This window comes from Hemicordylus capensis, chromosome 3 (assembly GCF_027244095.1).
Source record: "Hemicordylus capensis ecotype Gifberg chromosome 3, rHemCap1.1.pri, whole genome shotgun sequence".
Lineage (NCBI taxonomy): Eukaryota > Metazoa > Chordata > Lepidosauria > Squamata > Cordylidae > Hemicordylus > Hemicordylus capensis.
The window spans coordinates 269,285,296-269,310,479 of record NC_069659.1 but is presented as its reverse complement, the minus strand read 5'-3'; the positions used below and the strand labels follow the sequence as shown (position 1 = coordinate 269,310,479).

The window sequence follows — 25,184 nt, the reverse complement described above, 5'->3', positions numbered from 1 at the left end:
AAGGAAATCAGGGAGGCATCAAGGAGAGACAGGGCTGTAATAATGGGTTTATTACCCACACATAGACTGGGAAAATTCACAGTCAGATAATGATAAAGAGGTCAGATTTCTAGATATGCTGAATGACTGTGCCCTAGAACAGTTGGTCATGGAACCAACCAGAGAGAAGGCGACCTTGGATTTTATCCTGGATGGCACCCAGGACCTGGATCGTGATGTCAGTGACATGGACCCTTTAGGGAACAGTGATCATAGTGCGAGCAAATTCAGCAATCATGAGGGGAGAGGATCACCAAGGAAGTCTAACACAGACACTTTGGATTTCAGAAGAGGAAACTTATCTAAAATGAGTAGTTTGAACAGAAAACTAAAAGGGAAAACCAGGAGAGTCACTTTGCTCCAGAATGTATGGAGTTTATTTAAAACCACTATACTAGAAGCCAAGTAAGAATATATACCAAAAAGGAGAAAGGGTACCACTTACACTGACAAGAATGTGGATAAACCACTCCTTGAAGATGGGGTGTGGGGTGGGATGGAGGAAGGGGGCAGAGGGAGAAAGCCTATTAAAAGCGGGGGAGGGGAACAGTAATTGAACTATCCAAGTGCCAGTGTGTTCTTAGACTGACTTTATTAGGCAGCCACTCTCCAGAACTTGCTCTCCAGAGTTGACCCTCCCAATGCTGGTTTCAAATCCCTCAACAGCTGGAATCTGTGATCTGCATCATTAGATGATTACCATATTGTCATGGGGACTTCATAAGCTAATAAGTACTGTACTGTATGGGTGTTTTTCAACAAGCACAAGGTGCAAGTTAGCAAAAGGTGCTGATTTTTGGGTAAAACTAAAGCAGAAGAATTTTTTAAAAAAGATACATTGTGAGTGTTGACACTCAGACCCTCACTTTAAGAACTGTGTTTTAAATTGCTGTAAGCCATTTTTCAATGGATCTGCCTGTAGTGGTGGTGGTGCTTGTTGGCAAGCTGATATCTACAAAATGTTAGGGTAATTGGATGAATACTATGGATTTCAGCTGAATGCTCAGGGCTTGTAATGGTGGAATGCTGTCTGTATTCCTCATCGTAACTACATAAGCACTACCATGCCTATATAATGCACCCCATAGTGGCAAGAGAAGGAGAGGTTTCACCTTTCTCATCAGTCTTTGAGATTATGGGATCTTTGTATAAAGCCTGTCTGACAATGAATTGTGCATACTGCAATAACCTTATAGAGAAAGCCAACTAGACTCAATCAGACCAATGGTCCATATTGTCTACGGTGACCAGCAGCAGCTATCTAGGGCTTCAGATAAGGATCTTTTCTAGCACTACCTGGAGATGTCATTTAATTAATTAATTTAATTTCTGTATGTAAACCACTTTGGAACTTTGGTTGAAAACAGTATATAAATACTTATCGTATTCGTATATCAGGGATTGAATTTGGGATCTATTGTATGCAAAGCAAGTGCTCTTCCACTGAGCCCAATCCCTAAACATTTTAATGTATATTGAAGTGGAGCATTGTCATTGATGTTAACTTTTATAAAAGCAATAGCCTTTATTTATGACTGCACAGATTTTTTCAAACAGGTATTAATTGTACTCATAGAGTATTAGATTAGGTATCGTTTTTCATGTGTGCACTTGCAGCATTTTTTAAAAAAGATTCTATTTCCCAAAGGTCCTTCTGCTGGTGGTGCCATTGCAAAAGCGATTGGGTTCCCTTGGCTCATGACCATTATAGGAATTATTGACATCCTTTTTGCTCCTCTGTGTGTGTTCCTGCGCAGTCCACCCGCCAAAGAAGAAAAAATGGTAAGCAAAAATATCCTTTTATTTCTCTTGATTTGACACACATCACAACTGAAAAGTCTTTCATTTTTGTATTACCTGTGGCAAAAGAATAATTAACAGATCTTCAGACTTAATACATTTGGTCCTCACTCTATTTTATCTAGTTTAGTTTCCTCTATTGCCTCTTCCTAGTACTTCTTCTTGCCTAGTACTCCTCTGTCTTAATGTAGACGGATAATTCAAGTGCAGTGCCCATCATACAAATGAGACCTTCATTTATAGCTCCCTCTGTTTCATCGAAGGGTGGGAAATAGGTTGTTTCTCTTCCAGAAGCGCACTGCAGAACAATTGAGAGGTTAAGCATGAATGTTTGATCACTGTAGACAGCAAAATATAAGTGAGCTATAGGCATCTTCCCCTTTTAGCAGAATTTTTTTTAAAGGCTCTTCATATTAAAATATAGCCCCCATGAAAAAAAAAATCCAAATTACATGAGAGATTATACCTTCTTCTGTGAAGAAAAGAGAGTAGGGGTCATGGGATGGGTCACCTACAGAAGGAGGCCTAAATTTGGAGTTGTTTTTATTTTACAACATTTATAGCTTGCTTTTTTCCAAAGTCACAGGTATCTTCCCATACAAAATTTAAAAACATTGATCCAGTGGTCAGAGTTCCACAGTAAAAGAAACAACATAAAGACATACAATTAAAACAGTTTTTAAAAGAGGCACACAGAGGGGTAACGAAGATAGCATAAGGAAATAAAAGCTGGAAAGGCTTGCTGAAAAAGCACACTCTTCAGCTTCTGAGTGAAAGCTGACAAGGAAGAGGACCAAGTACACATCAGATAGTAAGTAGAGCATTCAAAGCATAGGGAAAACAGAACAAACTTGCTCATTCACCACCACCCTTACATCAGATAATGCTGTGAGATTTAGGTGGGCCTCTCGAAAAGACCTTATAGGTCAGGACAGTTCATGTGCAAAGAGGTAATTATTTTAGTCCTTAGCCATTTCGGGCCTTGAAGGTAATGAATCACCTGCACCTTGAATTGTGCCCAGAAGCAAACTGATAACCAGTGCAGCTAACACTAGTGTAATGTGTTCAGGATGCCTAGTCCCTGTTAGCACCCTAACAGCTCCATTTTGGACCAGCTGAAGCTTCCAGTCTTCATAGGCAGGCCCAGGTAGAGCACGTTGCAGTAATTTAGTCAAGAGGTGACAAGGATGTGGAAGATCATGGCTAGGTTGAATTGAATTGAAAATCAAGGCATCCAGAGCATCAGCTGAAGCTGTGAAAAGGCCCCTGAAGCCACAGTCACTACCTAGGCATCCAGGAGCAAAACGGAGTCCAAAATGACTCCCAAGCTGTGTACCTGGTCTTTTCAAGGGGAGCACAACTCTGTTCACAACAAGCTGGCATACTGTTCGTGAGACAGCAGGTCTCAGAACCATGAGGTCGCTGTTGCCTCCTTTGTTAAGCAAGGTCTGCACTGGTTGGCATTTGAATAGGAGGATACATGTGAGTGCTATAAGATATTCCCATTAGAGGATAGGGCCACTCTGGGAAGAGCATCTACCTGCTTGCATGCAGAAGGTCCCAAGTTCCCTCCCTGGCATCTCCAGATAGGACTGAGACAGCCTCCTGCCTGTAACCTGGGTGAAGCCTCTGCTAGTCTGTGTAGGCAATACTGACCTAGATGGACCAAAGGTCTGACTCAGTCGAAGGCAGCTTCCTATGTTCCTATTTAATTTCACATTACTGGCCCTCATCCAGCCCATCACTGACTCCAGATACTAATTCAGAACCTTCACAGCTTCTTGAGGTGGAGAATTACAAAACAGTGGACTGAGACAGACAATATGCTCCCAGTTGCATATTGGAGAGCAAGTGTGTTTCTTCCCTGCTCACCCATCCAACACATCTGACCCATTTCTGTTGTCACCTAGACATCCAGATGGAGGTGTAACATACTAACCTGCTAAATGAGCAAAGAGACACCTTTTTTAAAGTGGTGATTCTCTTAGAGAGGGAGAGCAACTGGCCCTATCCAACCCCAGCACAGCATCCCTCCATTGGCTGTTGTTGGTATCTGCCTTATGTTCCTTTTTAGATTGATTCCCGTTTAGGGATAGGGGACCATCTTATTTATGTATTTTTCTATGTAAACCACTTTGTGAACTTTGGTTGAATAGCTGTATATAAATATTCATAGTAGTTGTAATAGGTTGTGCACACATGAAATCCAGTTTGAGCCGATTCCCAATTTTATTTGGAAACCAACTATGATCTGGTTTATATGTGCATACTTGCTTCTGGTAGTGCTAGAGTAGTTTGGTCTGATGGTGTGTGAAGACAAAAATAACATTCCATCCAGTTGCCCAATTTAGTATTCAAAACAGCAAGAACTATGCAAGCACACACAGAATCTCAATTTTGCTTTATTCAGTCAAGTAAAGAACATACATTGTGACTGAGAAATGTCTGTGAATTTTGGTGAAATTATTTTTTCACAAACAGCACGGAGGGAAAAACTGATGATGAAAGAAAAAACATTAACACAACCAACAAATGTATTTCAAAAACAAAAAAATCCTCCGAAGTGTGGGACTCTGGCCATGCTTCTAAATGTATTCTATCTTTCTGGGATCAGTCAACACCATGCCAATTGTTTGATGTCCAAAGAGTCTTATTTATGGTGTGCATCGTGCATCTGCAGCAAGGATCTATGGATCTGCACAAAGGCTGTTAATGATAGGCCAAGAATTTCACATACAGTCTTGCCTGGTAACAGGGTCCATTTTTTCTGATCTATGCATTGCTAAGATGGCAGTAACTGAACATCTCATTTTATCAGCTTCCCCCACCCCGAACACCTGTGTGAGCTCTTAGAGCCAGAGAGTGCACTCCCAGTGGAGAATGGAGAATTACTTCTCCCTCCCCACTGCTGTTTTCTGGTAGCAATTATTCACTCTCAGAAGTAGTTACTCACAACCCTTCTGTATGTGGCTTTCAATTCCCCATGGCAGACCTGACTTCCAGTTTGAGAACATAGGTGTTGGTCATTTGCTGTTATGTATTTACAGTAATAACTTTTTGGATACTGTGCTTGTGGGTGTGTGTTTTGCCAGAATTGTGCAGCTGTCATTGTGGGACCCAGATGTTGACACCCCAGCATGAGCCTCACTGTGGGGAAATTGCTTCACAGCATTCAGATAACTAAATCCAGTTAGTGACAAATTGCAGTCTTCTGCCCCTTCCTGGAAAAGTCTGAAATCACCAGAATGTGAAGCCTTTTTATCCAAAACTCCAAGAAGTTTTTAGAAATCTGTAAAAATCTCACAGGGGTTCTCATTGATGGCAACAGATGGAGCAAATGTGTAACTTCAAGCCCATGCAAAGTATTGACTAGTTTTCACAGTAGAGATGAATGGGAGGGGGAAAAACATTCTCTATGAAAGATTGCTGGATCAGAGCACAAAAGTGCAAAGGTACATCGCAGCATGTGATGAATAAGTTGTAAATAGTATATGTCTAACCCAAGTAAAAGAATGAAAAATAGCTTTTTAGATCCACATTTTTAGGGACAATGAGCAAATGTCCAGACTAAATTCATTATGACTAAGCACCACTGAAATAAATGAGAAGTTAGTCTTAATGAACTGATGTCCTATCAATTTAAATGGAGCTTAGTCGTGACTGACTTTGTCTAGATGTTGCTCATGATGTATATATTAAATAAATTTACTAAAGTAGTCTAAACTTGAAATGAAGTACATAGTTTTTGCTGTAGGTAACAAAATCAGGTCAAAATTCTGTAAAACAGAGAGGGCAAATAATCAATTACACATTTCATTCAAGCCTCTTTCACTGCATCGATACTATTACTACAAATTTTTTATATATAGGTTGAGTATCCCTAATCCGGACATCCGGAATGCTCCAAAATCCAGAAACCACCACGGCGTGCGCCTGCAGCACCAACTCATTGTGGCTTAGTTTTCATTACATTTATAGCTACCTGTAGTTTTTCATAAATTCAATGCTTATTCGTTTTTAAACTTTAAATAAAACCTTAAAAAAATAGTGTACAGTAACCTTTCGTGTTTAGACTTGGATCCCATGCCCAAAATATCTCATTACAAATATGCAAATATTCCAAAATCCGGAAAAGTCCGAAGTTTGGATAAGGGATACCCAACCTGTACCGCTTTTCAACCAAAGTTCTCAAAGCGGTTTACATAGATAACTAAACAGTATATAAATAAGATGGCCCCCTGTCCCCAAAGGGCTCACAATCTAAAAAGAAACACAAGGTTGACACCAGAAACAGCCACTGGAGGGATGCTATGCTGGGGTCGGACAGGGCAAATTGTTCTTCCCCTGCTAAATATAAGAGAATCACCACCATCAAAGGTGCCTCTTTGCTCAGTTAGCAGGGGTTAAACATTAGAATGATAAACATTAGAATGCAAGCCGTTAAACAACAGCTCTCTTTGGAACTGTTTCATTAGCTGCTGAGATAAAGCACTATACAAAGTGACATTCATAATGATGTCAGAATACCAGGTAAGTGGAACTAGGCATTAGAATGAGCAGGTATAATGTGATTTTAGACTATAAACAGCACATTATTGAGATGTTGCACAAAATATTGTTGGAATGTTTGATCAGAATAGAAATAAATTCTATATTTCTGTGTTAAGAATCAGAATAATTGGCTTCTTGTACAAGAATAAGTGCAACAAAAGTGGCTTAATTTAAACCAGTAGTGGCAATGCTTCCATATTTTGTGTATAGTTTTAGTTACATTGCAAGGCAGACATTTAATGTCAGTAATCCTGCTTTGCTGAAATGGCTGGGAATTTTGCCATTGATAAAAGCGACAGATCTATGGTGATATCCAGATAGCTGCAGAGGGTGGCTCTTCCTTGAGGTGAGGTGGCCACCTCAGGTGGCACAGTTGGATACTGGGAGATGACAAGATGGCCCCTGCCATTGAAGTAGCTTGCCACGGCTTGGCAAAGAGCCTGTCCTCTCTTCCTCTCTGCTGTTGCTGCCTGCCTACCTGCTTTGGTAAGGAGCCAGGGTGCATGTGCCCTACTCCACTCCTCCCTTGTGCTGCTGGGCTGGTTAAGAGGACGATTGTAGAAGAAGAAAGGGGTAGTAGCACAGTGGAGCCCTTTCCTTATTTCCATGTCCTCAACCTTTTCATAACCTTCCCAGCAGTGCATGAGTACAAAGTGGAGGGGGCACACATCTCATGTGGTGACCATCATTGCTGCAAAAGAGGATGAGATGAATATGTGCACACATGAAATGAAGCAGTGACAGCAGCTATCGCCACTGTTGCGGGGAGGGGAGGCTCATGTATGTGGGACACATTTGGTGCTCTGCCTCACATGCACAGAGGTTGGGCCACCACTGGGAGCTGCAGTCTCATAAGAAACGCAAAGCTTGAGAGCATTTCTGGAGTTGCCTCCAGGACAGTGTAAGGAGCCCCAAGCATAACACAGGGCACACACAGCAGTTCTATCTACAACTGAGAAGTTATTTGATCCCGGCTCAGATTTGAAAGTGCCTTCTGTTGTTGCACACAGCTATGAAATGCTTAGCAGATATACTAATGCACAGCTGATATACTAATGCACAGCTCTGTTCTTTAATAGGCAATACTTATGGATCACAACTGTCACTTTAAAACCAAAATGTATACCCAGAACAGCATTCAGTCATATCCAACAGGTAATGATGATGAAGAATTGGAAAGCGATGAATAAAATTGAAAAGCCATCTCCAGTGGTTTGGTGTATACAGTACAGTGTTTCTTGTGAAACATCCCATTAAAAGTTTGTTTTACTGTACTTTTCATGGTGAATAGTAACAAAACCAAAGGTAGATGTATTTGCCTGTGATTATGAAGCAGATTACCCACTGCCTTATAAAAGAAAAAAAGCTTTTATAGGAATTTGTATAGTGTTAAAACTCTAGGTATTTACTTTTAATATTATACACTATATTTTTATTAAATTAGTGTAAATGTGTATAAATAGCTATATCCAGATCTATGCCTTTAAAAATGTTTGTTCATTACCACTTCCCTCACTATTCTACATTTTTTATTTGACATAGCAGCAGCGAGTGCCTGAAACTAGGAACGATAAGTTATCTGATTGTATATTAAGCAATGACCACAAAATTTTGCACTTATCACATTTTCTGTGCTTGGAGACAGCATGTTAATGTGTGATTTCCCCTAGGTAGATCAAAGATGCCTCTTGTATTAAACAACAATTACCCATTAATTATGGAGGAAAGAACTTCATTGTAGAACAAAACATGGTACTTGTGAAGGATGAGTGCAACCCTTCTTGTGAACTCCTTATTGCTTTGCTTTGTTTTACCTTTTACTTACTTGGTATAGGTGATGCTCTTTATAGATAGCAGTACTACAGCAAACATTACTATGTTTTATGCATGTTAGTACTTATTTGTGCAACTCTGGTAACAAAGATTTTACTCCCATACAAATATTGATGAGGCACATTTTAAGCAGGCAGTACTATGGCTGCATGCCTTGTAGGCTCTCTAAATTCCATAGGGAGATTAAGATCCAAATGCTTTACTCAGCTCCTGCTTAAACATGTTAAGCATGCATGTTGTTGACCAAGGAACAATGAGTCATCTAATGCAAGCTGAGATGGTTGTCAGACATGTCCAAATTTACATCAGAAGCAAAAGTGGCCAAAGTGAACCATTTTCAGCACAATAACTATTAGTACTATTATGAGTACAGTAGTAATATGATACTACTTTCAAGACATGAGTGGATTACATTGTCCTCAAAGGGCAATCTAAAAAAAATCACATAAGCTAGACTCCAGCAACAGCAACTGGAGGCTGTTCCTTACATGGAATTCTTTGTGAAACTGCTAGGGATTGGCCAGTTAAACAGGCTGTTATTTTTTTTCAAAGGAGGTTAGTACGAGAGCAGAAAGAGGATCAAACATATACAGACTTTGTTAGGTTACAACCCCCCGGCTTCAATTTTTTTTAAAAAAATGCAACACACAACTATGTGTTATATCATTATGTGATATCATTGCAACACCCAACCATGATACAACTTTTTGGCTTTAAGGCACTTTCTGTTCCTATACTTTTTTTAAAAAGCCATTCAGGAGTTTATCCTTAGTTCTGTTATCAGAGAGAAAAGTCAGAATGCAGCTTTCTTTCCTCCCTGATGGCTCTCGAGCTTGAGCAAATTGCAGTGACTTGGTTATCTTCATGGAAGGCTCTGTAAGTTAATTCTGCTGGAGGTAGGAGTAACTTGGCAAGATGGAGCTTCACAGACAAGAGGACTGGGTAGATTACCAGTTAAGAATGGTCAGTGCTCTGCCATCCATTGAGCCCTGTGTGCCAATCCATACCTTGTATATGGAGCTGAACCTATGAAGAGACACATTATGCCCCTAGTTATAACAAACAATAATTCAACAAATGCCAGGCTGTGGATAAATATCAAATGTTTATTTGGTGTGTGTGTGTGTGTGTGCTGTTTTTGTTTGTAAAAACATGATCTCTGTGCCTTCTTTCATGTATCAAGAGCAGGCACCCTGTTTACATAGTTTTGTAAAGTGTGTATATATTTTGGTCAAACTATGATGTTGTAGATCCATTTATATTTTGTTCATATAAGAACCTGAGCTGTCATTTCTTGAAGAAGAAAAAATAAAAGGTAATAATTTGATGATTTGCTCCAGTGCATTTACCTCATAACATAATTACTTTGACCAGGGGCGTAAGTTGTCTGGGGGCCCACTGCCTTGGTGGGGGGCCCAGAGGCAAGTGACATGACTGACTCCCCCAGCCACATACCCATCCAGGCTTCCTTCAGTTGTATTCATCCTCCGAAAATTGATGCGAGTGTTGAGACCTGGAGTTACCAGAACAATATGTCTTTCTCTAGTACCATTAAATGACTTGCATCGTCCACAATCTACAAAACCTCTTAAAACAATTTAGGATGGTGTTCTATTGTGGCACATATATAGTAGTGTGCTTTTTGTTACCACTATTCCGCCTCATTGAAGATTTCTTTACTTTATGAGCTGAACTTCAGTGGTGGGGGGCATTTTAAAATCTTGTCTCTGGGCCCACTCCAACCTTGCTACACCCCTGATTCTGCTGTAGTTCTCTACTGAAAAAATAAGGCTGTAATTCTTCATAAGAACAGCCCTGCTGGATTGGGTCCAAGGCCCATCTAGTGCAGCATCCTATTTCATGAAGTGGCCCACCAGATGCTCCTGGGAGCCCCACAGGCAAGAGCTGTTGCTCCCCTGCCACTGGCATTTAGAGGCACCCTGCCTCTGAGGCTGGAGGTGGCCTGTAGCCATCAGACTAGTAGCCATTGATAGACCTGTCCTCCATGAATTTGGCTAAGCCCTCTTAAAGCCATCGTCCCCATAGACTGTAACTATTAATACAGTCATGCTCGGGTTCAGGAGATAAGTCTTATTCCCCCATGGATGCATGCGAGGAGCCAGGCCCATGTCTGTCTTATATGCTTAAATCATTCCCTAGTACTGGAGGGGGATCACTTGCATCCTGAAAGAAAATAATATTGGAGACACTGCGTCTTGATGGCAACAGAGGTGCTGTCGATACAGCTGCTAAAAACTGGGCTGTAAGCACACTATGCTGGACTTAACTTCCAAGTAAATACCAGTCAGCATAAAGGTATCTGATCCTAAACATCAAGGCTGCAATTCTTTCTGTGTACTTATTTAAACATGATTGTAAAGTTAAGAACATAAGAACAGCCCTGCTGGATCAGGCCCAAGGCCCATCTAGTCCAGCATCCTGTTTCACACAGTTGCTGCTAGAAGCCACAGGCAGGAGTTGAGGGCATGCTGTCTCTCCTGCTGTTACTCACCTGCAACTGGTACTCAGAGGTATCCTGCCTTTGAGGCTGGAGGTGGTCTATAGCCCTCCGACTATGTTGATAGACCTCTCCTCCATGAAGTTATCCAAACCCTTCTTAAAGCCATCCAGGTTGTTGGCGGTCACCAAATCTTGTGGCAGAGAATTCCACAAGTTGATTATGTGTTGCGTGAAAAAATACTTGTTTGTTCGTCCTAGATTTCCCGGCAATCAATTTCGTGGGATGACCCCTGGCTCTAGTGTTATGTGAGAGGGAGAAGAATTTCTCTCTATCCACTTTCTCCACACCATGCATGATTTTATAGACCTCTATCATGTCTCCCCTCAGTCATCTTTTTTCTAAACTAAAAACCCCCAGGTGTTCAGAACACTGTGGACATAATTGTTTTTGTGAACAGAGGGTATTTATTTGCAAATATTTAGATTCTTTATTGAAGCTATAGCATTCTCTGGAAAGTGGCAACATTTCTCACAATTACCAGTTTATTTTGGTAAATCTTTGATATGATAATTAGGACATACAAACAAACCTTCCCCCAACCTTTCTGTTTTATTGCTTTCGCTGGTGGCTTGAATCATTTTGTCAGCTCATTTCAAGAAATTGCTTTGATTTCTCCCCAGTTGGACAGTGGCTTAGTTTCTGCTTTTATTCACTTATTTATTTCAAAGGGCAAATTGCAGTTCTGAATTGTTCAGAATTAGATGAAATTAATTCCCTGTGAAGCATGCCAAGTGTCACCCAAACAGATGCTGGAGTTTTTGTTCTAGGGTTGAGGCAAGGTTTACCTTTTGCAGAAGCCATGCTGGTTCACTCTCAGCAGGGCCTGTTCTTCTTTTTGCTTAACCATTTTATCTTTGAAAATGCTTTCTGTCAATTTGCCCAAAGCCGACGTTAACTAGTCCTTAATTTCCTGGATCTCCACGGTTCCCTTTTTGAAAACTGGTGTTACAAGGGCTACTTTCTAGTCCTATGGTACATAGCCTGATTGTAGAGAAGCTATATATTTTTGCAAGGTGGTCAGCAATTTCACATTTGAATTCTTTGACTTTCAGATGGATGCCATCTGGCCCTGATGACCTGTTTTTAATTTTTCTAGACAGTTTAGGACATTTCTCATCACCTCTATCTGACTCAGTTCTTTAGCCTCTGTCCTTGAGAAGCCCAGTTCAGGCACAAGTATATGCTCAATCATTTAGCTTCTCTGCAATCTCCACATCCTCCTTAATAATCCCTTTCAGTCCCTCATCATCTAACAAACTGCCTCCCTGGCAGGTTTCGTGCTTCTAATTTATTTAAATAAGTTTTTGTTGTTCCCCTTTGATGCTTTTAGCTAAATGCTCCTCAAACTTTTTTCACCTTTCTTATTGTCACCTTGCATTTCTTCTGCCAGAAAGCTTATTTCTGTTCTCTTCATTTGGGCAAGCCTTTCCAATTTCTGAGGGAAAGCTTTCTACAAAGTTCATCCTTGAGAGCTCAGCAGGGGACTGGTTCACATGTGGATTGGTTACCAGTTGAAAGACAGGAAGCAGAGGGTAGGAATAAGTGGACAGTTCTCTAAATAGAGTGAAGTTAGAAGTGATTCTTACCCTGGTCCACCAGCGATCTGTAATAGGACTGGTGCTTTAATTCATTCAAAAGAACTAAACTTGGGGTAAGCAGCAAGGTGGCCAAATTTGCAGATGACACCAAACTATTTAGGGTAGTAAAATCCAAAAGAGATTGTGACCAGCTATAAAAGGATCTCTCCAAACTGGGCAATCAAATGGCAAGTAAAATGTAAAAAATAAAAAGTACAGCTTAATGTTAGCAAGCATAAAGTGATGCATATTGGGGCAAAAAACCACAACCACATATGTTGGTGGGATCTGAGATGGATCTTGGGGTTGTGTTAGACAGCTCATTGCTTCCTCACCACTCACCACTCTTTCTGCCTCTTTCCATTTCACCTTTCCAACACTGTTAATCCTAGCGCAGCTCATCCACCTCCCCCCACCAATCAACCAATCATTCTTGTAACTCAAGAATCAATCACATTCTTGTAACTCCCTTCTAAGAATCACACTGATTGGAAAAGGAAGCAAAAGAAGTTCCACCAAGTAGTTTTTGTTCAGTTGCTATGCCCAATCAATCAATCAATCAATCAACCTGCATGAATGAGAAGCCCACATGCCTGACGTTAACATGGCAGCAGGGGGAGTGAGGCAGAGAGAGAAGAGTAGGTCATGCCTGCTCCACCCACATAGGCTGCTACCAAGTGACCCTCTGTGTATTTTAAGTGCTGAGTCAAAGCATAAGGACACAGACAATTGACTGACTTCAGTAGCATTCTTTAACATGGGGCTTTCTGGATAATTTAGCAGCAATGGGATAGGAAGGAATTAACAGATACCAAAAGCTCCTACAAATGTTCATTACATGAGAAAACTCATACAGAAAGAATGGGTAGATTAAGACATATCCATCTTCATTCTTGTAACTCCCTTCTAAGAATCACACTGATTGGAAAAGGAAGCAAAGGAAGTTCCTTTTTTGTTTTTGTTCAGTTGCTATGCGCATGATTGACAGCTCAGAGCCATAAACCTTTGTCCATTGCCTGATCTCCCCCTTCTTACCCTGTTTGGATGACTGGTTGCTTTGTTTGCTTCTCCCAATTCTCTGTGTCTGTCTAACCAGATGCTCTTCTATTTAAAAAGGTGGCTTCCAAACTGGCCCATTTACTTCAGTTCAGACCCCTTCACTGGGGTCCCATTTCATTTAAAGGGTCCCTCTGAAGTTGAATATAATTTCTTTAGGAAGGAAAAAAAACAAGCATCATGTCTGCACAGAGGCATGATTAGAATCTTCTAGAGCAGGAGTACTTGCTTTGTTTTCACCCCCTTTAGGTTTTTTTTAACCTTCTTCACTCTCTGGGTATCCCTTTTAAAGTTTGTTTTGTTAATGGTGTTCCCCCTTCCCCATACTGAATTTATGACTGGTAGGTGGTCTTCTTAAAAATGCATGTTCTATGGAGAAAGGTTAGCCACCTCCAATGAGCATAACATACTTTCTCTATTTAGGAAAAGAGCAAAAGACAGATTTGTGCCCACACTGGCAAAGGCTCTCAAAACTGGCTTACCAAAAAAAATCTCAAGGTTCTTCAACATTGCATTAGCTGGCCTCTGTACACCAGGAACAGGTTGAATTGCTTACATTCTAACGAATCATTTGACAACTTTCGGATCCAATTATGGCCTTATCTGCTATCAGATCTACCTCATATTCACCACCATCAGCTGAATATGCAGTGTCTCACTTAGACACCAACCCAAACTTCTTTGCTATTCAGTTGTCCTGAGTATGGATGTATGAAGTAGTGGCAGTCAAACTGGGGCTGAACTGGATTGGCCTAAATAAGTCCAAATCAAACCACAGCATTGCACAGCTGCAATCGCCTGATCCTCCTGCTTTGGTTCCAAGACCATCTGATCCCAATGCTCTATCTCTTGTCCGCTCACTATGGCCAGCTGATGTATGGTTCAACATTGAACTGGAAGCCTTCCTATTCCTTACATCAGTTGTTGCATCTGGATCTTCCCCAAAATAAAGTGAATGGGATCCCAAGCCACTTTCAGGAACCAAGGACCTCAGAATCTACCCTGATTGCACAGGTTTTCTAGAAGTGCAACCAGCCACCTTCACAAATCAAAGATCAAATTTATGGGGGCCAGTTCCTACCCATGTGACTGGGAGAGTGAAGAATTGGTAGGATAAACCAGAATTCCTTCCAGAGAATATAAGGTTCAAACTTAGGCTGTGGATTTCTCCCCCTTTTGGCACCCAATTGTGTGGTAGTGGAGGCAGCACAATGTTTTCTCTCTCTTCCACCAGAGGAATAAAAGTTATAGTCCATTGGCTCTGTTCTACAGTGGTGTATCAGTTCAGAATTGCTGTGTGTTTAGCCAGGCATGTATGGCTAAATACCACACACTTGCAAAGGGAATAAAGACACATTTTTGAACTCCTTTCCCTTAATCAAAGTCAATCTGCTCTGCTCTACCAATTAGAAGCCTTTATATAGGCAAAACATCAACTGCACACATCCAATCTAGCAGATAGAAAGCCACAATCCCATGCCATAGCACTTCTCCATCATGCCTGAATCGGCTTCAGCAGCCTCATTACTGAACCAATCCAGAATTCAGAACTTTAAGCTCAATAGGAAAGCACTGTTTGGTGGGAAAGATGAACACTAACATGGTGTGCTCAAAATCTTTGCTCTATGGCCCAGTCCATTGGTCTAGGGCTGTACCAACACAAGCAACCATCCCACCAAATATCTGAGCATACCTATTGTCAGCAGTCCAGTCTATCAGCCCAGAAGCAGTTCATACCCCCTAAATAAATAGGCTTTACCCAAAATCCAAACTGCCCCTGTACTCCAAATGAGTGTGACTCCTTCATCCCTCACATTGGTTCCCACTTCCTCCATGATTTCCTGGCTTGGCACTTCATCACCACAGACAACTAGATCATCATAATTTGGATAGGATATGGAGTAGTCTGGCACTCCATCCTTATTTGAGGTTATCTGGGTCCCCAACCCTACCCTGTTCCTCCTTGATGCAGTATGCACTCTTCTGGTTAAAGATGCCATCAAACCAGTAACACAGAGGGTTCTACTCCCCACAGTTCGCTATACCAACATAGCCTTCACGCTATTCTTCACCTGTGTGCAGGGTCAATGCTTACTGTGTTCCACGCCGGTTCCATATAGTATGTGGATCCAGTATGCAATCCAGAGATTCTTTCCTGTCTCTACAGGTGCCTGGTTTGCACTGACCATATTCCTATTGATCCAGTGCCTACCAATACAAAGTCCTCCCGTTGGGACACTGGGTTTCACAAAAGGCATGGTGGTAGGTACACCACAAGCAGGACCTGATGATATTCTCTTATACATACAATTGTATTTTCTTCGCGCAGCTACCATCTCATTGCTCAGTTCAAATTTGGCCTTGCTTTTATCCACTGTCTCACTTTTAGGTCAACCACAAGTAGACATCCCTCACTACAGTTCATCAGGATATTTGATTCCCTTCAATCGAGAATCTTTCTACCCAAAGACTGAGCCCACTTTCAAGCCTTATATGCATGGTCCTCCAGTCCAGATACCATTTGCACACTCACAATCTAGTGTCTCCCAAGATTAAATTAGGTGACCATGGCCAGTGATTCTACTTCCTTGCCTCAAAATGAGACCAGTGCTCATTTCTCATCTCCTTCAAACCTTAAGAACAATTCCAACCCAAGATTCTTTTCATATGCTTCAAAATCTAAGTCTCTCTGTTGAGTGACCTCCCTCCCTCCTCTTAGCAGTTACTATGATGATTGGTGCCTCTTGAACAGATAGGGATCCCACTGTGACCAACATTTCATCTGTAGTCTCTGGTCCCACTTTGAACTTTGCATAAATAGCTTGGAACTTCCTTTCAAGATTCTGCCTTTTTTTCTTTTGGAACCAAGCCATTCCTGTAGTTGTGGACAATCTATCTACATTATCTACATTTTTATATCCCGCTCTTCCTCCAAGGAGCCCAGAGCGGTGTACTACATACTTGATTTTCTCCTCACAACCCTGTGAAGTAGGTTAAATGGCACTTATGTGCCACTGTTGAGATTTCTGGCCTTCACTCAGGGCTAGTTTTCCTGAAATGTGACCCCTGTAATTATCCTCTGCTGCATTCTTTTATTGAAGGAATCAGGACTAAACATGTCATTTCTCAAGAGCTCATATTTCTGCTGTTTCAGCCTTCCACGAGCCACTTGCCAATTTTCTTACCCTTTGTCAAATGCTTCTTCAAGGGGATGTCACCCCATCCATTCCACCACCCCCACCCCCAATACCAGAGACTGTTCCTCCCCGGGACCAATTCTCTCCAAACTGATGTCGAAGCCCTTTGAACCATTGGCTTCTGGAAATATGAGACTCTTTTCTTTTGAAGAGGCCTTCTTCTGGCTTCTATGTTGGTTTGACAGGTGGGAGAACTTTGGGGCCCTCATTCTGCTGCTCCATACCTAGTCTTCCTTAACAATTAAGTCCTAGTTCACTTTTATCTTCCAGTAGAAGGTTATTTAGACTTCTGCATATCATAGGACACTGCCCTCCCCATTTCTTCCTTTCCTCTTTCTCCAAAATGTGCATTATACTTTTTGGACATCTGCAGGGCACTTGAATTTTATGTGGACTGGAATGTGGCTTTCCACAAGTCCCTCTCTTTACTCATCTGTTATCCTGAACATATAAAGGCCTCTAAGTCTTGTCTCAATGTCTGCTGGTTGTCTTCTGCAGTGACCTTCACATACCAACCTGTGAAACAACCAATGTAAAGCTCCATATCATCATATTCCACCAGAACTGTTACCATGCCTACAGTGTTTCAAAAGGGGTGTTTTGATACCAGATCTCTGTCAAGAAGCCACCTGGTCTCAGCCGTTGACTTTCATAGAAAGTTTGATTTCGGATGGATACTACTTTTGGAAGAGTAGTCCTCAACTCTCTTTGCATAGACCAGCTGCACCCACCTCCAGGTAAGTTATCATTCTCCCATAGGTGTACTTGCACAGAGACCACAAAGAAAAAGTAGGTATCTTTTCTGTAACTGATATTATTCAAGTGGTCACACAACACTCCCTCCTCCCTGCTGTGGCAGTTGAAGAGAATCTGAAGAGGAAAGCATGGGCTATTGGCCTGGGGTGTATGTTAGGGGTGTGCATGAACCATTTGCTGCCAAACCAATTCGCCTCAAACCGGGTTGGTTCTGTCCGTGATCGAACTGAACCCGATTTGGGTGAACTAGTTTGGCAGCAAACAAGCAGCCGGGTGGGGGCAGTGAGAGAGGTAGTAAGGTTCTTACACTGCTGCCTCAGCTGCTCACCCACCCCACCCCACCCGGTGTGGCCCCAAGCACACACAATGCCTTCTTTAGGAAGCCGCCCTTGCTGCTGATGCAAGGGTGGCTTCCGAAACCGCATGTGCTTGGGGCTGTGCCAGGAGGAGGGGGAGAGCAGCAACAACACCGGCAGCCATGCCTGCTGGGTAAGAACCTTACTACCTGTCTCGCTGACCCCACCTGCCCCTTAGCATTCTCAGGACTTCCACCCCTTTATTTGTAAAGGAGAATCTTCACCAGATTCCTGAAGCGCTGAATTGGTTAAGTCAAATGGTTCAACTGAACCAGTTCAGCAGCATGTGGTTTGGCTCAAATTTGAGATGAACTGTGATTTTTGGTGTATGTGTGACTTATACCAATAATCTTAAACTAAGCTCTAAACAATTAAAATTGTGGCTCTGCACAGGGACAGATTTCCCATAGGTATGGGAAATCTGCACAGGTACTGCATAGGTAGCCATTCAAAGAACATCAATTACAAGTAAGAAACTTGCTTATCCGTTTCTACATCTAAAGCAAGTAATCCCAATTTCAAATTATATTTACAGTTCTGATGGAGATGGTACTAATGAAATTAATAAATGCAGCCTTTGATGTTGCAATATAAGGAGAAAATGAAGCAAATACCAAAATGAGTAGCTTCCATAGTGCTGGCATATATTTCAAAACTGCTTACTGAAAGTTCCATAGTTAGCAAATTGGTTTTAAAAAATATTTCAGAAAATTTAATTGGAAATCACTCCAACTGGGAGACTCACTAGAATTGTGAGTCTCTTAAAACGTCATTTCTTATATTACAATTTTATATGTGTAGATCCACACATGTATGAAGAAGCATGTATTATCACATGTAAGAACTGCATCCTGTATCTTTTCTTATGATGCATGTCTCTGGAAGTAAAAGCTTTTCACATCTGGATGCATGTCTCTGGATTTCAGTAAGAGTATTAGTCCAAAATATATACATTAATGACCATTCTCAGATTAGAGAATGTATACATTTCCATACAAGAATCCAGATATGCTTGTGTGAAACTGAAATTTGAGACAAAGCCATAAATATTAAGGCATTTGATTCTAGGCTCATGCATAGCCCTAAGAATTTATACTGGAAAAACCCTCTTCACAAGTAGTAATTTTACTATCAGACCAACTTTTTAAATTCCCCCTTCCCAAAGCTATTTGATGTTAACTGTGTTTTAGACCTGTGGTTTTCAAGCTGTGTAAGACAGTTACCAGATGTTCCTCAAAGGCTTACCAGTGAAGGTTTCTCAATGAAAGAAATCAATAATAAGAGACAAGACTCCCTGAAAGACAGCTTAACCACAACATCACATCTTCCTCTGTAATCTGCAACCACAGGGTAGTGTATTCTGGAGCTCAGGCTCAGCCCACATAACAATGAGACCGAACTGATGTTGGAAAATTTAGCAAGCTGCCCAATACAAATACAAATCTCTGCAGCATGTAGGAGGCTCCCTGTAGGAGTGTGTCTATGGAAATGGCTCTTTTGAAGATTGAAATTATGGAAACTCCTTTAGAACAAGTTCTAGACATCTTTGCTTGCACGGGATGAAAAGATCCAACCTTCAGATGTGTAGTGGAAATATACTATAAATATTAACAGCTTGCAACAGAGAAACTGAAAATTTATAAACATGTTTTATTAAAGCTTGTCTCATGATAAAACCATCTGACAATCCTCTCAGGCAGACTTTCCATAAATATGTGCAACTGTCAAATAGTTACATACCACTACATCAAGGTATTCTTGCTTTCAGTGGTATTTTTCATTTTCAGCTATGTACAGTAAAGCACAGAAGCAAAGAATATACTAGGAATGTATTAATACAACTTGCCTCAAGATCAGTGTTTACTAGAATATGTTTTGTAAGTCTTTTTCCGTATCGCTACCATACATTTTTACCGCCATTCCCACGCAACATTTAGAATATTGCACTACATTTAATTTATATTATACAATCATCATAATAGTAGTACCCAACTTTTCATTCCCATTTCATTAACTCATAAAACTATAAAAATGTGATATTGGAAAATCTAATGCCTACATTGGGCAGCAAAGTTAGTCATGACGAAGTCTTATTGAAATTAGTGGGACTTAATCATGTTTCATTTATTTCAGTGATGCTTAGTCATGACTGATCCTGCTTTCTGTTTCTATAGTTGCTTCCTCACTTTAGCAAGTGTTTGAAGGCAGTACCTGGATACCAGCGAAACACTAACAGAGAATTAGTCCAGATCATTTCTGCTCGTAAGCAACAGAAGACTTCAGAAGGACCAAACTCATTCAACATAGTGTTGAAATTCCCCCCTCTTTCATTTTGGGAAGTATTTAGCTAAGCTAAACTTTAGCTTAGATTATGAAGTAGAATTTTAGAAAAGGTGTAGAACCTTTTTAGCAGATTTCAACTATTCAGCTAGGTTAAAAAGCCCCTAAAGAACAAATTATTTCTAAGATTAGAAACAGTTTGGGTAAAAATGATATTTTTCACCTAGTAACTGAAAAGCAGATGCAACACAGTAATATAAATGGTTGCTTGCCAGTCAAACTAAGAGTGCTTTAACTATGCTAGTTATCCTTATTTTGAAACAAGCATTTTTGCTATGATCAGAAATATAATACAGTGTCTAAACACATGGAAGATGAAGCCTTAACACATATCCCATTGTATAAGGGAACCTTTCTGCCCCTCCTCCCCCATAGTGACACCCCTCTGTGATCCCACTGTGTGATCCCTCCCCCAGCTGCTCCTGAGGGGCAGGATATGGCTGTGAACCGAGGAAAGACTAAATGGGGGAGGCCCCTTCTATGAGCAGAATAAGCCCAACCTCTCATCTCAGATCAGCTGGAGCTTCTTGAAGAGGAGCTGGCAAAGTTCTTCTTTATTTCTATTTGGTTTAGGATCCAGTGAAAAGAACTACATGCTGTATAATAATATTGAACATCTAATTGCAGTTTCTGTGCATGATGGTATCAAACCTTTGGAAAGTGGATTATTTTAGCAATCCTGTTTAATATATTATCCTTTTACACATTAGTACTCCAAAGTCACAGATTCTGTGGCAAAACTAATGCTCAAGGAAACAGAAAAAGGGACAACTTAACTTCAGGATTCTTCAATATGTATCTTAAGTATTATTACACTGTAAAGTGATAAGGCTTCATCTATTTTTACATTAACAAGAAAATCTTTTGTTGGCACATTCCCAATAAACTGTTAAGCAACATTGGTACAAGTTATGTTGAGGCAAAATGTAATGCCCATGGGCTTTAAGGAAAAAATAAATATCCACATCTAGAGAGGGCAATTTCAAGAATATTGAATTAGATGTGCTTTGGAAGTCTCTCCCGGTTTAAACGTCTACTAAACGCAAAGAAGGATAATGTATTTAAATCCAAGTTTAACTTCTTAAAATCTGTTTGAAAGAGAAAAGTGGAAAGCAAATCTCTTGATATGCAGTAACAACAGTTTTACTTTTGAAAAAAACTGCCACAGTGCAGGCTTTCATGAAGCATGATTGGCGCAAAAAAATAAAAATCCAAACTAAAGAACCAAACAAAGAAACTCCAAACAAAACCCTCAGGAATATGTCAAAACTAAATTAGATGCAATCATTGCCTTTAAAAGCTGGTCCTTTAGTGGCTGTTATGGTAATGTTAATTTAGGCATATAGCAAAACTTCAGAGCTTTTTACTTAATAATAAAAAAAGACAAAAAGTTAAAGAATAACCAAAAAATGTACACTATATCAGCATGAAATGTCAGAAAACATTCAAATAAATTAAAAATAACCTCCCAGTATATATCCTCCAATTGTTTTAACACACAATTTGGACCACCTATTTTATAGCAAAAAAAAAAAAGTTTAAAAAAATTGTGGTACTACGTTTGGAAATAAATCCTTAACTTTCACACTGGTAAAGGGAAAAAACCTGTAGAGAAGCAGCTTGTGTATAATATACCCAGTATTTAAATTTTTATTTCTCTAATGTGTTTTTGATGAAGTGCAAAGTCTTTCCCCAGTTCATCATTCTTATGGCCAAATGTGCAAATATCAGTCTACTGAGTCTTCAGGTACATCAAGTGTGTGTTGTTCTTCTTGCAATAGGCTTTCAAGTATCGGTGCCATTATTAGAGTGTTCTCCTCTTCTTCTGTTAAGTTGTCATCTTCATATTTATCTGATTTTCGGGATTCTGAATCTAAACTGGTATTTTCCAAAGCTTCTATATCTTCAATGCCTGCTCTGTAGTGAATCATAAGGAGTGTGAGAGCTTGCAGTCGCTCACCTGATTTAGCCAATGCAGCAGAAAATAGTGCTTTCTTTCTAACATCTGTTGTTTCTTTTTCTTCTTTAATTAGGGAATTGTTGTTCTCCAGTTCCTGGTCTATTTCATTTTGCAGTTTTTCTAACATAACCTCCAATTTCTGGATTCTTTCCTCTGTAGGCAAGCTCCTATAGAGGTCTCGGCCAATTTCTTTAACAGCAATAAAGACACTATCATCTAGTCCTCCTTCCCTCCTTGCTAGCTTTATCCCTGCACCAGTTGCTCGCTTGGAAGGGCTACTTGGACCACCAGTTTCTGTGTCACTCCCTTCATTATCTGAAGTATGTGGTGTGTGCTTTGGTGAAGGCTCTACTGCATCAGTCTCACTAACACGAACTTTAGGAACTTGGCGAAGGTTTAATAACCTAGTGCTTGTATTGATGATATGTCTTGTTATACCTGTTTTGTTTGCAGATTTCAATTCTGAATCAACACGAATGGATGGTATGGATTGAGGATCCTGGCCTTCCAATTTAAAGGAGCGTAGGACTCCCTCAAGCCGCCTTGATGACCCTAAACAAAATGGGGTGTCAGCCAGGCATTTTTCTTGACACTTTTTGTGGCAAACATATGCACAAACTACACACTGTGATGCTGCTTTTGTCCAAACTTTCTTTTTGCAGTAATCACACCAAGTTGGATTCTGAAACTGAGTGTCTTGAAAATTATGCTTGTTTCCAGTGTAAACAATTTGTCCAAGATAAGCATCCTCTTTTGGAACAACAGGAGCAAATGCTTCTTCTGGAATGGTTTCTCTTTCTTTTTCCAACAAGAAACTTGAGTCTTCTGGTTCACCCTCTCTTAAATATTTAAAATGTATAGTAATATCACCATAACAAAAACTTTCATTGAAACCTTTGTGTGAAGTCAAAGTACGCAATGCAGTTCTAGTTACTGCAGCTTTGGGTGAGGCAGGAGATAATCTAAATGTTCGAAAAAATTCCATGGAAGCTGTAGCTATACAATCTAATGCTATTTCTTCAAGTTTTATGCTTTCGTATCCTAAACAGAGAAGTCCACCTAACTTGAAAGGGTCTCTACACCAAATGGCAACATTTAGGTACTGATGTTGTTTTTCTACTTCAAATATGTAGGAAGAGGCCTTTGTCCTTGCCCATTTACCTAATCGGTTGCGATAAAGAATTTCTGGCGTTTCCCACAAATATTGACTTTCTGCAGTTTCCTTGGATTTCTGGGAATTCTGTGCATTATCTGCAGGTTCCTTTACTTGTTTGTTTTGCTCATGTAGGTTCTTTGCTAATGCAGCTAGTCTAGTTCCTGGAGGTTCTTCTACTGTATCAGTACTTTTTGTTGCCTTTTCTGAACTTTTGTCTCCATTATTTGCAGGAGGCGGCGGCCTCTCTGGCTTCTCAGAAGACAAGTCGCCAGTTTCAAGTTTATTTTGAATTTCATTATTAAGTTGTGCTTTAAGCTGTGGTCTAGGTGGTACAGGAGGTTTAGTTGTAGTTTGTGGATGTTTCTGTGCTGTGTCCATATTCTCAGAATTTTTTAGTACTACCTGTCTGGCTGCTTCTTTGAAAAGTGCTCTTGCAGCTGACTGACCACCTAAATTTAACTTGCGATTTAGTATTGGAGATATAGTTCCAAGCGATTTACCGGTAGTTGCTGGTGGACGTTTGGGACTTGTTGCTGAAGATTCATCTCTGGGTTCATTTGATTTTAGGTCATTTGCCAAGTCCTCAAATTCTAATTCTAATTCTTTCAAATCAGACTCTGCTGATGACATATCCTCTTCTGGAAATAGTGAGTCTTCAAACTGTGTAAGACTAAGAGCATCGTGTATTGATAAATTCTGCTGACCAACAGGCCTTTCATAATATATGATAACTTTCTCACCAGCCTGTCTGATGAGCCTTAGCACTTGAACTGTTGATGTAATTTTAACTCCTGTGAAAAAACACAAATAAACCAAGAGTCAACAATCATGAAACAACATTATATGGAAGACTGAAAGCAACAAAAAATACATCAGTTCATATCCCATTTCAGTAAGGGTAATGTGTGTGCATGTATCCTGACTAACTGAGAACTGTGAGAACAATTGGGTACCGTATGTGAAGTTCCTGGCAACAGATCTCTATCTCCAGCACTGCACAAGTGGTTTCCAATACTGGATTGGGAACTGCACACAATGTTGAAGAGAAGATGAACTGTCAGGTCTGACAGCTCAAATCACCTGTTTTGGAGGTGGGTTGTGGAAGAGACTGAATATACACAACTTCATGCAAAAAATGAGTCTCACTGCATTTAGTGAGACTTATTAGCTAATAAATGTGTTTAGAATTGTAGCCCAAATAATGATTTAGTAATAAAAGCAACATTATGGGTTTCAGTTCTGCAATTTAGTTATAGTCTTATTATAGTACTCCCTCAACACTGCCAAGTTTAAATACATTGTGAACTTCCTTGGGAACACCTGTAGAAGATGCTTGTTATAAACAGAAATGTATAAAATTTCAAAAATTCTGTTTATTCCCATATCATTCCACAGAGTTTAGTTATAACTCTGATCCTTACTGAGGTCTGCTGATCAGTGTTCCCTCTAACAGGGATTCTCCGGTGTTGTTGACTACAACTCCCAGAATCCTCAGCTATAATGGCTTTTGCTTGAGGATTCTGGGAGTTGTAGTCAGCAACACCGGGGAATCCCTGTTAGAGGGAACAATGTTGCTGATATATATCTATATTTCTCTAAGGTGTACCCGTCGCTAATCCCATGCATGGCAGCTCTCGCAAGATTTCACAAGTGAGGGGAGGGGGAGAGGAAGGCAAGCGGCCAGTGAGAGAAAGTGGCAGCCAGGCTGGCCATTGGGGGAGAATTATTGAAGGGATGGGGGGAGAGACAGGCAGAACTAGGGGCAAAGATGCTCTGTTTCACATCAGCTAGTTTAGAAGTAATGTGCTTCAATCCTACTTCTAGCAAAGCCTATGGCATGGGGACAACAAATTAAGGTGAGGTTTAGAGCTAAAGTGGAACGACTACGTTTTCCCAGGAAAATTATCAAGTGCTGAGAACAGAGGCGTAACTATAATAGGGCAAGGGGAGACAGTTGTCTGGGGGCCCACTGCCTTGGGGGCCCCCCCAAGGCAAGTCACATGACTGACTCCCCCAGCTGCGCACCCACCCAGGCTTCCTTC

General features: G+C 40.6%; 2 protein-coding genes across 5 annotated transcripts in view; one reads left to right on the top strand and one right to left on the bottom strand.

The window, feature by feature from the left end:
• Positions 1-9,550, top strand: part of SLC18A2 (solute carrier family 18 member A2) — a 68,825-nt gene extending 59,275 nt beyond the window's left edge. For all 4 annotated transcript variants that reach the window (XM_053309481.1, XM_053309480.1, XM_053309482.1 and 1 more), the window contains 2 exons: positions 1,688-1,821; positions 7,470-9,550. In XM_053309481.1, the coding sequence (XP_053165456.1) occupies positions 1,688-1,821; positions 7,470-7,580 (245 nt within the window). In that variant the 3' untranslated portion in view covers positions 7,581-9,550. The remainder of the gene's footprint in view (positions 1-1,687; positions 1,822-7,469) is intronic.
• A 9,766-nt stretch (positions 9,551-19,316) lies between these two features.
• The window catches only part of PDZD8 (PDZ domain containing 8), a 112,893-nt gene continuing 107,025 nt past the window's right edge, over positions 19,317-25,184 (bottom strand). Inside the window, exon 5 of the mRNA XM_053309479.1 lies at positions 19,317-23,933. Coding sequence (XP_053165454.1) covers positions 21,754-23,933 — 2,180 coding nt within the window. The 3' untranslated portion in view covers positions 19,317-21,753. The remainder of the gene's footprint in view (positions 23,934-25,184) is intronic.